At 35.2% G+C, this 14483-nt stretch overlaps 1 protein-coding gene across 1 annotated transcript; it reads left to right on the forward strand.

Annotated features, from left to right (window-relative positions):
• The first annotated feature begins 5434 nt into the window (after positions 1 to 5434).
• LOC123717877 (retinal homeobox protein Rx1-like) lies at positions 5435 to 12926 on the forward strand. Its single transcript, XM_045674124.1, has 3 exons — positions 5435 to 5923; positions 10818 to 10941; positions 11506 to 12926. Exons 1-3 carry the CDS (start codon positions 5610 to 5612, stop codon positions 12118 to 12120), a joined length of 1053 nt encoding a protein of 350 aa, XP_045530080.1. The 5' UTR covers positions 5435 to 5609; the 3' UTR covers positions 12121 to 12926.
• Positions 12927 to 14483: the final 1557 nt, after the last annotated feature.

Consider the following 14483-nt stretch of genomic DNA (forward strand, 5'->3'; position numbering starts at 1 on the left):
GTTGGTTAGGTTTTAAGCTAAATATAAATTGTATAGAATCGTGAGCGTTTCAATAATAAAAAAAAGTTTCTTGTTCTACTCGCCTAAATAAATGTACCTCCTCAAAACACCTCAGGAAATCTTGATTCACTCTTAATTTGGGAGGAAAATCCCCAAGTTGGAATCACTGAATACGCACCATCTTGGTGCATTACAACATGTTTCTGAAAAAAAAAAGGCAAATTGAAAATCCGATTTCTGTATCACATGTTTTATAAATATGTGGTGACTCAACCCGTCGATATTTGGGTCTGTTTGGTCCTTCAACACCGTTTTAATCGCGTATAAAGACAAAGTAGTTCAAAAATGCTGTAAAGCCATGATTCGAACTCACGATTTATGTGTCGGGTTAAGAACCAGAGGCTGGATACAGTGCAAATATGATTTACATATGCTGCCAGCATTAAAGGTACTGCCACAGGAACCAAACTTTTTAAATTTAGTTATATTATAGTAATATACTTTTTAGTTTCCTATCAATCAATTTTTAATTATTATTATTATCCCATTTGTATATAATGGAAATTAATATTTCACTTACGTCAAAAGTATTTTGTATATGTGTCATGTCTCAAGTTGTATTTATAAGGAAGGGGTTATCATATACCTTATGCCCGTCTTATTGAACACATAATAAATATTATAATAATTAATTAATCGGGCATTTTAATACATATAGTTATACGTATAATATTACGGTCAAACCGTCTTACAATAATCGTCCGGGATTCGATTCACAGCAAATTCAACCACGATATATATATATGTATAAGAGATATTGTTAAATGAGATTTTTGGCATGATTACCGAGAAAATACATAATTAGGTATTTACAGCGTATATTTGCGTATGCTTGGCGGACCCATTCGGCTTCTTCAATACAAAGAGTAACTTCTCGTGAGTTGCGACATTGCGGGCTACTCGATTGTGAGGAAGTTAAATAGATCTGGTCTGGTATTTAAGTAAGTATATATTCCCATGGCATTATCACACGTGTATTTTCTATAACATATATTCATAAGTATATGTTTGTACTCCTTGTAATATATGTCATGTTTGAAGTCATATAAAAATTTATTTTGTTACTTATTAGTAATCTACAGTTAACATATATCCATATTACTTAAATATTAACTGAAACTTTAAATAAACGACAGTTAATACTTAATATTCTAAACAAAAAACTAAATAGGTACAATAAACAAAGTCATAGTGGTGCATTTTTAATAAAATGGTACATTTTTATGACTTCAAACATCACACTTTTTACAAGGAGGACTCTTGGAGGATCTTTGGTAACGTGGAAAATATTAACATCTCCATAATTATTGTCATATGGTATGGGATGCTACTTGTGTGGACTTGTGCCGTCTCGCCTCCATCGGACAAGCACAAACGGCTCAAATGTAAGCGTCTTTTATCCAACTTCGATTCGGGAACAACCTTTGGAGTAGAGACTCTTGGGTCGTGGGGTTCAAGTGCACAGCTAATTCAAGATTTAAGTTGTCACCTGATAAATTCAATGTCAAATTCAAAAATCATTTATTCATATAGATACGAGATATACATTAAATGCTTCTAATCTTACATTTACTGCCAGTTCCCAAATCATGGGTGTAGAACGGAATAGAAGAACCGGCAACAAACTCTCCGTCACTCTTTTAACTGTCAATTTTTTTTGTTCTACTCAACGTTTGTAAGGAGCTGCAACCATTACACCATGTTCCACATGACATCAGCAGGAGGCATGGTACCGGTGAGCTCTAAGCTGCTTTCGTCAACGAAAAGGTTTTGTCAAAGACAAGTAATACAGCAAGAAAATGCCAGCACTAAGCGATGTAGGGACCACACTATTTTTAATTTATTTAAGATTTAGTTTTTAATTATTTAAGAAAATAATTTTAGGTTAAAAAATAGGAAATGCGAACATATATGTATAAAAAAAATGATTTATACACACAACTTACAGTATCTAGAATATTTTTAACCTATATTAACATATTAAAAAAGTGTGGTGTGCCTGTGATTCATTTGATTTTATTTACATGTTGACAGGCTAAATCGTTTATTATTCATTATATTATCTGTGTAATTCGCCACTGTATATACCTAACTACTTAAAGTCTTGATTCCAGGCCATAAACCTAACTACAATAAAATTTATGAAGATGTTTACGTTTTCCACCATACCAAAGAGGGTGTCAGAAAATATATTAGGAATCGGGAAAACTTTGACGTTATTTAGCAGTAGTAACACTTAGGTTTTTTAAATATTAAGTTGTTTTTTGTTTAATTTCAGTTTTCTTTATCTATTAATTTACTTATGTTTTCCGTTTGGTATATTTTGTTTAAGTGTAATTTAGGTTTTGATATTGTCTAAGCGTTTTCTTTTATAATGTGTATATATGTAAGATTACTTATGAATTTTTTTGAATTTAACTGAAAGAAAATAAAAATATTTGAAGGCTTCGCCGCGCCCTCACAAGACGCTTTACTGATGAACATTAAGAGATGGTCTAAGGTTAATAAATGAAGACGTAATAAAACAAAAATTATTTACAAATAATTGTCTAAAAACAATTAACTTTTTGTGCAACCAATTTTCTGGCCTGTTCGCTTCTTACTTAGTATTTTTTAACTACTAATACACAAATACTGTACTAAATACATAACAACAATGTTAAATCGTTATATAGGCAACAAAAAAGTTTTCATTTCATATAAATATATATTTGTATATGTAATGTACCAAGTAACCTGGTAATTACATATACAAATATATAATACAATTACTATAATTTTATACATTTAACTTAAAAAAAAAGAATTTGCTACAACGACTTTGTTCCCCGGGTAGGCGAAATGTTACTTATTTACATCACAGCCTCTTGAAGGAGTAGTCTGGCTTAGGGTAGAAGATTTTGAGCTAAAATAGGTGTCTAATAAACAACTTGACTAGAAAAATAAAATGAAAAATAATATAAATCAGGCACATAACCTTTTTAGGTCTTGGCCTCATATTTCTGTATGTTTCATGATCATTTGTCCATCTAATAGGTAATCATCCTCCTGTGCTGGACACACGCCGTCAACTTTTTGAGTCTAAGGCAAGCCGGTTTCCACACAATGTTTTCCTTCATCGTTCGAGCGAATGTTAAATGCGCACATAGAAAGAAAATCCTTTGGTGCAGCCGGGTATCGAACTTAGAACCTAAGGGATGAGGGTCATACGCTGGACTAAGCCAACACTGCTCATTCATTAGCAAGAATTTAAAGAATTTCGTCACAAATTTAAACATAACTAATAATTGTGCCACCCAAACGACCCACTGTCCACAATTCTTGTACGTCAAAGAACACTCATTTCATTAGTTTATATGTAAACATACTTTAAACAAAGTTTCATGATTAATTAAGCTATTTCTTAAATGTATAAGATGAAAACGTCACACAGGAGAAGAAGGCAAACGCGGCATAAGGAATGATATGATGATGTTTGTTTGCATTGAATTAAAAACAAACTACTGGACCAATGTAAATTATGTCACCGTTGTGTTGCTACACTATCCAGGCTGGCATAGACTATAGAATACTTTCAAAAAAGTTGGGTTATTTTTGAAATTACTATAACTCATAAAAATCCTAAATTGCTGCGGAAACCAGTGACAATAAAGCAAAGTTCAACAGATTTACAGAAGACATCAATATCTACAAAAACGATCGAAACGATCTACAATACGATACAACTAACAAAAAAAAATCTTTATGCCATTTAGTCTATTTACCGAGCTTTAAGCTGGTACTACGAAAGAGTTAATGCGGGTGCAAAGCACAGCTAGTATAAAAACCCGTAATTCTTGAACCTATATCATTATATGTTTGAATTGATGTATATAAAAGTGTAACATACTCTTTTATATAGCATCCTTAAGGACTATTTCATAAAATAATAACAGTCTATAATATAATTAAGTATATTTAATTAATAAAATAGAAGAAAACAAGTCAAGAACTCAAGACGTCATCATTTATTCTGGTTCGAAAATCACGTCATATCCCAGTTATGGGCGAAAATGCATAGTTTAATCTATATCGAATACTTATTTCTGTAATTAAGTTCATAATAGAACCAATCCAAACCGTATTTCACATTGTTAATATTCGTATATTTGGTTTTCATTATATTGCATTACAGATGTTCAGAAATAATTATATTTCTTAGATTACATTATTTATTATCGATTGTGTTAACTGACGTTTATTTAATTGGTTCGTTAGTCTGTGGAAAAGGTGCTAGTTTGGGCTTGCCATTTGATTAGAAGATTTTTTTTTGTTGGAACATTTTGCATTAAAAAAGAATTAGATTAAAGTTAGGATTCAAGTTAAATAACATTATAAATATTTCACCAACACATTGGAGTTTCATTCATCATATATAAAACATGGCTAAGCGTAAGTAAATTATAAAAGAAACCATAGACTATGCGACTGGCTGTTGATAAAAAAAAAGGAAAATGAATAAGGTTTTAAGCGACTTACGTCAACTCCCAGTACACATCAAATCATGAGACCATTATACTGGTTTGAATGTTCCGTGACGGTATAATCCGAAAAACACAACACAACACTAATCACATATTCCGCCAATACACTGCCAAATTAGACCGCATGCTTCGCGAACAAATTGCATATGCACAAATGCATTCACGAGTGCAACTCGTCTTGCCTGAAAGTCTCCAATAAGCCCAATGAAGCAGAGATCCCGTTCCAGCACCAACCTAAATAGACTCTGATCATCTAAATTGACTTCAATTAAATAACAACCGAATTTGTTGAAATGCGCCATTACTCCCCCAGTTAATCTAAGTGCCAATAGAATGTTTTATTAATAATCCAATGCTAATTGATAATTAAGCCCGCCATCGGCTGAATCGGAGACCAGCCGCGAACGCAGCAGCTACGAAGCGTCATCCTGGAGATCTAAGATTTCTGCATTTTCCCACGATCGTGGATTTATAATGTTTGATAATGATGTGGGTGTTTGCGCCCTATACAAAAATCTCATGAATTTGTGGGAATCCCGCATGCTTCATAAAAGACAGCGTAGTGATAGCCCGCAGCTCGTGCCACGACGGGTGCTGGATACAGTGGGGTGTGGCCGATCTATCTTCCCATTGGTACGGTCTCCCGCGTTCAAATAGGCTTACGTACCGGCTTCGAATAAAGGAAACTCCCCTTTGAGCTATGATGATACGGTTCAGAGTTGTGTCACCCGCATTGAACGGGCCGAACTCCCTCAGTACACTCATTGGCTCATGTTTCCTTCTATCGTCGTATTATGGTAATATAAATTGACCAACCGCATTTCAAAGTCGGTTAGTTCGTTAATGTTGATTAAAGCCATTTAACCGGGACGGACACGACGGTACGAACGCGAAAGGACTCAAATGAGCTTAAATTGTTTAATATTAAATTAAGTTGGTCGGGCATTTTGTGCCCGGCAGGTAGACACGGAGCCGAGGGAGGTTGGCACGGAGGTAGCGGGTTCTCACCCGCCACCAGCCGAGTTTATGTACGTGTGTGGAGATTCCGGGCCGCGTTATGAGTGCTCCTTCGAACCGGCGCCGAGTATGGAGCAGCCGACGTTTGAGGAGCATATGTTTGGCGAATTTGGGAAGGATAGGGTTCAAGTAGTGGTCGGGTCGAGTGGAGAGTTGTATCGGGAGGAGCTGCCGGTGTTCCCGGGGGAGCAGAAGCGGAAAGAGGAGCCGATACTTCTACAGCAAGTGGATGCGCCCCAACAGCATGCAACCCATCCACCGCCCACTAAGAAAAGCGAGAAGAAGAAGGGAGAAAATAACGGGATTAAGAAGAAAAAGACAAGGTAGGTGATAGAGTGATGCTTAAATATATTGTGAATTAGACATAGTGTTTAATATATTTTTTTCAATGATCCTCTAGTTGTGCCAAGGTAATCATACCAATGTTGATTTTAGATATCGCTTCTAAACAATGTTATGAAATAAATTTCTTTTACGCTATCAGGAAAAAAATTATAATTATTTATCCACATTGTGTTATTTATAAAAAATACTTTTCTTTTCAAGTCTTAGTCAATGTATAGGAAAAAAGATATAGCCAACGAAGGAATACATATATACAAAACTGTTCAAAGATTTACGAAAGAAAAAATCATTAGAAATTATCAAATACGTAATATCTAATTCGGCTTTGTGTGTTGGTGTGAATGTGTGTGTGCCCAGGATGCAGCTATGCGCTGTAGATATTCCAAAGATTCCTTTTAAGATTCCGCGATAGCTTTAACAAGTCAAGTTAGTGTCCGGCGGTGGTACCAACCTAAGTTTGCATAGTTGCATTAGAAGTAAAGAGTGTAGCATTTTATTTTGTAAATAGTGTTTATAATCAAAGGATTATTTACAAAATAAAATTATATCCTTATATCAATACAAAATAAAGTTTGCATTCATTTGAGTTCATTCCTAACATTTCCTTTTTATAATATAAATGACAGAACTAATACTTATAAAATATATTAAGTTTGTAAACAATTCGTTTCGAGAATCGAGTTTCAAATATCAATTAACTGTTCAGGTCAGGCGCATCTGTAGTGACGGTAAAAGGGGCTGATAATGCATAGGAATTCACCCTTATCGTTGGCAACCCTAAAGCATAACTAATATGGTGATTTTAAAAAATATTGCCATGTTTTTGATATGATGTAACTTTTAATTAAATATTACTGTAATATAAAAAAACAGTGGCACTACAATTCCTTACGCTTCGATTTCTCTGTATGTCCCCGTTGAGTGGGTCTAATGCCTAAATATTTGTTTTCCTTCACCGTACAAGCGAGTGTTGCGCAGAAGCACTGAGAACCTGGAGAAATTAATCGTGGTTGGTAACACACAAGGCGTTCACGTGGCCATGCACCAGATGGAACTCATCCTCCTCAAAACTCTACAGATACACAGGGAACCTTAAAAATTTGCTTTAATTTTCTTTCATTAATTTTTATTATTACTATGTAGGTTAAGAAACTGTAAATGTATTGATTGTTATAACTATGTACCTAGAATATATTTTAAAGCCTAGATCTTATCAATAATATACACAAAAATATTTATATATTTAACACTACTTACTGTTAAAATGGTTTCACGATCGGCCCCTTTTCTGATAGATTCAAGTCATTTAACCAATGAAGGGGAAACGATCAATGCTGGATATTTTACTTATTACCCCTATGAGAGACTGACTTATCTTGATTTCATAAAATAAGCTTTAATTGATAATTACCACTTAGCTTGTTTGAAATCCCTTCAAATATTTCTCTTCCTACAATAACGTCCACACAAAAAAGCGACTTTAGATGATTTACAAACTGGGCTGTACAATTATGACTAATAAGTAATAATGTCACAAAGTAATGTTCATTGACTTGCACTTATATTCTACACTAGGTATATTAACTCAAAAGCTTAAGTTCTCTTTAGGCGTCTTATTCCTGATAGAAGTTTGACTACCTCAATATTCACATGGCTATGTTTAAGTGAGCTAAGGCAAACCGTTTTGCCGTATTTAGGACTGTATTCACTTTAAGATCCTCAATCGACATTTTTAATATGCCATGGTGTATCCCGAAGAACTTTGTTCTGAATTTTTTATGTCTTCACTGTTCAGCTTATTGTTGGAGAAGGCCATACATAATGGTTTTTGGCCATAAATAATAATTATTATGTTGTCGTTGGAGGTCTTAAATACTACTTACGTAAATGTACAACTCAAGTGACTAGCCAAGGCAGTACATTTTGCTCATTTACGTTTTCTTAGTTCTATAAGCGTGGCGAATCCCAAAATCGTCGGAGCTACGCCCAGAGAGTGTAGCCAGACGTAGGCGTTCGAATGTTACATTGCATTCCTTCGTTTCACAGCAATTAACTAAAGCAGAGTGGTTACAGGAGTGGTTAAGGGACAAAATCTTTTGTTGTTAGAAATTTGTGGCTTATTAGAAATTTAAAAACATTTATTTTTACTGAAATACTTAATAAAGAATTAAGGTTATGGTACAAAAATGGCCAAGGCCAAATGGAGGGGAAAGGAACTGCGGCTACAGCCCCGGGGATCCTTAAAAAAAACATACAATAGAGACTTCGAGAAAAAAAGGTTTTAGTAAACACGAGACAACTTTTATTTTGATATTATTTTTTGCTGTTTTACCTTTACCTATGTCTACCTTACAATATAATCATGTTTGTACACTTGATTATATAATTCTTAAATATTAACAGAAATAATTGATCTGTATTTATAATTTTATATGTTTGTTAAATACTAAAAGAATCTACTTCGTTAACAATTGAAAAACTCAATCGGATTTTATTTTTTTTATTTGGAAAATACTTTGGGGCCAAGGTGCCTCCACTCCGTTGAGGGCAACAAGGCCTCCAGACCTAAATCCGGCCATAAAAGTGGCCCAAGAAAGCAGAAAAGGCTTTGCTGTCCTTCCAGTGCCTCACCTGCTTGTCTTTCCACCCTTAGGGGGTTTTGTCCATTTTCCTATCGAATTTTTTGTCCATTTCCTATAGAAAATTCAGAACGTATGACTTCACGATGGACGCTTAACCCACGAGACTAACACTGATTTAAAGGCAGGCAACGCACTCCCAAGCGTAGCATTGAGAGTGTCCATCGGTATCATTTAACATCAGATGATCTGCGTGTTTGCGTGGTTCTATTAATAACTCCAGCGTCACTGGTTTTTTAAAGTCTAATTACATTTTTCAATCGCCTTATCCCGGGGCGAATCAAACACATGACGTGCAATATGGCTGCGGGCGCACGCGCAGAAATTGATTGAGCGTGAAACTAGATTCACCCCCTGCGCGTGAGCATCTAATTGCTTGTCAATTGGGATACAGTAACGGTATGTTATTATTGGGGTCGATGTGACCGTCTAAGCAGGACTCATGAGTCTGTGCGATAAGGAAATTATGCGAACAAATACAGTTCTTATTTGCTACGCTTTTGAAGTGAAACTTCTTTATCGGCGTTGGAAAAAAAATACCGTCACATTTTTCCGTTACTCGTCACATTTTTCCGTTACTCGCCGTCTGTTTCTTGCCCCTAGCACAGTTGATTCGAAGAAATTCGAAGCCATTAATAATTTTTTAAATACATTTGTCTTTACATCTTTTAACATAACGATCTAGCCTAACTTAACAAATAAGAAATTTTAGTCTAACCTAATTTATTAAAAAGAATATTTAACATAAGTGTCCAATAACTACATACAGCGTCTATTAAAGGGTAGACACTCTGTTCTTGGGTTCTATTTTTTTTTCGCTGTTTCGACAAACGTCCACTAACACTATACACTAGTTCAAATGGTTTTGTCATTTTCAGGCCGTGTCCACAAGGCCCGTAGTATCAATTACGTTATTTGCTACGTGTTAATTTCTTTTACATAGTAATAATAATTAATAAAAATTCATAAATAGAAAATTAATTTAAAAAGTTTGGTCCCTGTGCTTAACCTTTTCTGATATTTATACTTATTCGTCGAGGAAAGCACTAGCTCTGGTGTCACTGGTACTACCAGTCGCCAACTTAAATCTCCAATTAGCTGTGCACTGGAACCGAACGGCCCAAGAGTCTCTCCTCCAAGGGGATCAAAATCGGAGTTGAAGGAAGGACTCTTATATTTGAGCCGTGGCCTTTGTGGCTTCAGCGTCCAACTATCATTCCTGAGGTCATAGGTTCGATCCCCGGCTGAGCGCCAATGGACGTTCTATTCGCGCTTAAATGCGCTCGATTGGTGAAGAAAAACATCGTGAGGAAACCGGGTTGACTTAGACCCAAACAGTCGTTTGTCATACACAGAATGCTGATCACCTACTTGCATATTAGATTAACAAATGATCATGAAACAGATACAGAAATCTGAGGCCCAGAAATAAAAAGGGTCCAAAGATGTCTTCCGTCTCCTAAAAACCTTCTATGCCTGACTCATGTCGTAGGTTATTGTGCTGAGTAACGATGATGTCTTGCCTTCTAGCAAGAGAATGTACAATCCATTGGCACAGAGCGGTGGTTCGCCCCCATTGTTGACAGTAGCACGTTAATTTAACTACTTAGCCAATACTATATATACTGTATATGTACTATTTAATATTATTATTAAATACATAATATACACAATATCGCTACTATGTACTCACTCTACGAACGTATATAGATGTCGACAGTGAGACAGCATTCTAGCAACTAACTAAAGATCACTAACGATCTTGGCCTTCGTTCCACATATCACAACGAAACCACTTCTTGCAGAGCACTTGGGTCACCAACCCCTCAAGACTTCCAAATATATAGCAGACCATTAAAAACACTTTAGGAATGGCTTGAAGCTATGTAAACTTATAATTATTTACATAATTCTAAATTTTAATTCGATTTTTTCCGACGTTTCGCGTGCTTTTCAGCGTAAGTAGGCACGGTGACATAAATAATTATAAGTTTTTATTAATAATACACAGCTTCAATCCGTTGGAAAAGTGTTTTTCTTAATGTGTAACAGCTATGTCAACAAAAGACTATACTATATAGCAGACCAGTACGACTTACCAACTTAAAAATTTATTTCTCCTCTCTGACGTCAAACTCTATTTATCAAACTACACTATACAACTACATTGGTACAGCCAACTTCGAAGTACACATATTTTCGTTGTAACCCTTATTTATAATTTATTTTCCAGAACCACATTCACGGCATATCAACTTGAGGAGCTGGAGAGGGCGTTTGAACGAGCTCCCTACCCAGATGTATTTGCACGGGAGGAACTGGCACTAAAATTGAATCTTTCGGAATCAAGAGTACAGGTAGGATTACTAGCCTTATTTGATGTTAGGAGCCCAAAGCCTTCGAAACTTAGGGCTGGTCATGCAACGTACTCATGAATTGGCGAATGGAACTTGAACCGACGCCAGGCAGTTTGAAGCTCTACAATTTTTTTGCCGTACACTATGTGGAAACAGCTGCCGAAATCAATTCGACTTTCCTTTAAGAAAAGAGTGTACCAGTTCTTAAAATGCAGGCACTTCCGAGCACTCTGGCAATGTGAGTGAACATGGACGGCGCTATCACTTAACATCAGACGAGCCTTACGGGGGAAATGCCAGGGGCATACTTACTTAAAAAAAAGAATTCGTGTATCCGCAAAAAAGAGTGGTGTTACAATATTTTAGATCTGGGATCCAGATTTCTGAATCATTTGTTTTTTTTTCTAATAGACAGGCAGATCAGCCTCCTGTTACTTCGTTTTCCTTCATCGTACGAGGGAATGTTAAATATAAATGAAATGAACGTGTAGTTCAGTTGTTCCACCTTTGAGACATGGTTAATGTTTTCTTCTTTTACAATTGTTTTACTTCTTTAATAAACAGGTATGGTTCCAAAACCGAAGAGCAAAGTGGCGGAAACGCGAACCACCAAGAAAAACCGGCTACATCGGATCCAGCTCACCCAGTTCTACCACATTGAGCGGCGGTTTCTCCGGCATCGGTGGCAATCTACCAGCCTTCCCACAAAACGGATTACCAGCCCCGGCTGATTCCTGGTCGTACCAACACTCGTACGAACTATCCTCCCACCACTTGCTGTCATCTGGGAGTAATTACCCCGCCTTCAACCCTCAACCAGGCTACTCCTATACCACAGTTCTCAATGGACACGACGGACAAAATATGTTCGCTAGACATTACGATTATGGTGAAGGGAGTCCCCCATTGCGGGAGTATCCCATGGTAGCTCACTCTCCCCAAATAGAGCCCCACGGGCACGAGGACAAAGTGGAGTACCGTCATGAGCATGAAGAGAAGTATGCGTGTGCGCTGCAGGAAGAGCCACGGTACAATCCTCCAGAGGACTACGACAAGTGCGCGATGGTTCACGAGAAGCACTATGAGATGGATCGCCAGGATTTGTCGCAACCGGTCGTGGTGAAAATGGAGCCGAGCACGGGTCAGGCGTACACGTCATTGCCCCCTTTTTTGAATTGAAATACTCTTTTTCGAAATTGTCCAAGTGAAAGCACACGTTTGGGTTATAGACAGAAATTATATGGCATACATATTTACAGTTCAAGTGAGTTCAAGGGAACCCGCCAAACATTTTGTCTAGATACTTAGTACCTAGTAAAAGTAGTAATTTAATAGTAAACACACCTCCAAATCAAAACAGAAACTTTAAATGTTTGGTCATTGAAAAATAGAACTCAATTCCAAGCAATAAAGTTCATGCTTTATCACGTGACTATATTGATACAAATTAGTTCCGAGTTAAGGATTCCTGGCTGCCGCTAACTGCTCGTCAAACCCGTCAGCCTTTCGGACAATATTAGCATAAATATTTCTTCACTTTAAGTGTTGAAATGTTAGTGTATTTACAGTCGTGGTAGCCAAACGATTTCCAATCGAACAAATAGTGTGTTAATAACTCGAAATTAACTAATTTCGAAAAAGAGTATATGGCTTCGTCTACTCAATATTTAAATGACATTAGTTAGAAAGCGATATTTAGAAGATATATCTCGCATTTTTATGTAAAACACGAATTTAAGATCATAATTATATAATTTTATAATGTTTCGCGTATAACAGATTCTGTAATAAAAAATCCAATTGTAATTGCGTCATTGATTTTTGTATAGCAAGCGCATTTGACAGCCGTCCACATATTATGGAATTTCTTCATAAGTCAAACTTTGTGACATTTAGAAATGACTCATCGAAATGTCATATCAACTATAGTGGATTTCCTGCGCCACGTATTATAACAATTATTATTCAGTAAATTAAATTTCAATAGATTGTATATGCATTGTATGCATTGTATTAAATTGAACTGTCACAACTTCACAGATTTTATTAACGAAAATTAATTGTTAATGTCATAACTGACATCTAGTGTTCGCTGTTGTAAACATTGAAACTTGACTTTCCCGCGATACGCAACCTTTAGTTGAAAAACATAACTATTTTGGTAAAAAGTATTATTTAAATTATACTACTTTATATATTTGGTAGACTTTAATCATAATTTAGTTATGTTAGTTGAGTAATGATAGTTGCATTCCTTGTGCCTTATAAGTAAGAATTATTAAACTAGATAGGTTATTGTTATTTATAAAATAATGTTTTATATACATTTTATTCATTCTTAAAAAAATACGAAATATGACTATGCAGAAAAAGTAATCGATTTTTTTATGGTAAAATTAAATTTTATTGGTAAAGCTTTTACTCATTTTACTTATGCGTAAAACGAGTTTACTCCTTCGCTGTTTTTCTTTTCATTATAAATATCATTTAGTCTAAGACTTATCAATTGTCATCTGTCTATAATCTGTTAACAAATCCCGTATCGTTACATCTTTATTATGGAAGAAATCGCAAAGATTTATTGTAATATTGAAAAAATGACACATGTTGCTTGACTGTGGTAATGGTGTTGACTAATAATCAAACATGTCTTTAAATGAGCAATTCTGAAGGCATAATACATGTTTCACTAAATACTAATTGCAGAACCAAAGAAATTATGCATTTCATTTAACAAAGTACTCCAAACAATGTTTAAGATAAAATAATATTTTAAAACGTGAATTATGTGCCAAAAAGTAATTAAGTGTTATAGTATATTTAAATAGCGTTATAACAAACGTATTTTATGGTAAAATACATAACTTGAATATTTTTTTACAGTTATAGTTCTTAGTGATCGTTTTATTAAGTTACAAATACATTTAACTTGCATAAAACCCAATGCTTTTAATGTTGTACATATTTTATACGGTTTGTCTCTTTCTATTCTATTATCATTCGATAGCTTAAGAATGAGATAACTATTTTAGTATAAAGATGTCCCTTAGATTTTCCTTTATTTTTACAGGGACAATATTATCGTATGATTTATACCTTTATAAAGCAATATAAATATAAGTTAAATAAAAATTTGTGCTTATTGAATGTTTTATTTACTTAAATAATTTATAAACCTAGTCCTGGCGACAGATTGCAAAGTTACTTTCGGTGTATGACACACGCTTTTGGTCTGAGACATGTCAGTTTCCTCACCAAGGGCGGATGTGACATTCAGTGGCTTCATCACTGCCAAATTACCTTAATCGAAATAATACTTTCATTATTACATCTTACATCAAGTAAAAAAATCACAGAATCAGGCTGGTATTTTTTTATCTTATTATAAATTAGAGAAATAAAATAATACTCCGTTCAAGTTGAATCCGATTCATTAAAATGTCGACAGGTGTCAGGCGCAAGTGGGTGATCGCCTACTTGCTTATTAGACTGCCGACTGATCATGAAACAGATTTAGAAATCTGAGACTGAAGATGATCCAG

This window comes from Pieris brassicae, chromosome 13 (assembly GCF_905147105.1).
Source record: "Pieris brassicae chromosome 13, ilPieBrab1.1, whole genome shotgun sequence".
Classification (NCBI taxonomy): Eukaryota; Metazoa; Arthropoda; class Insecta; order Lepidoptera; family Pieridae; genus Pieris; species Pieris brassicae.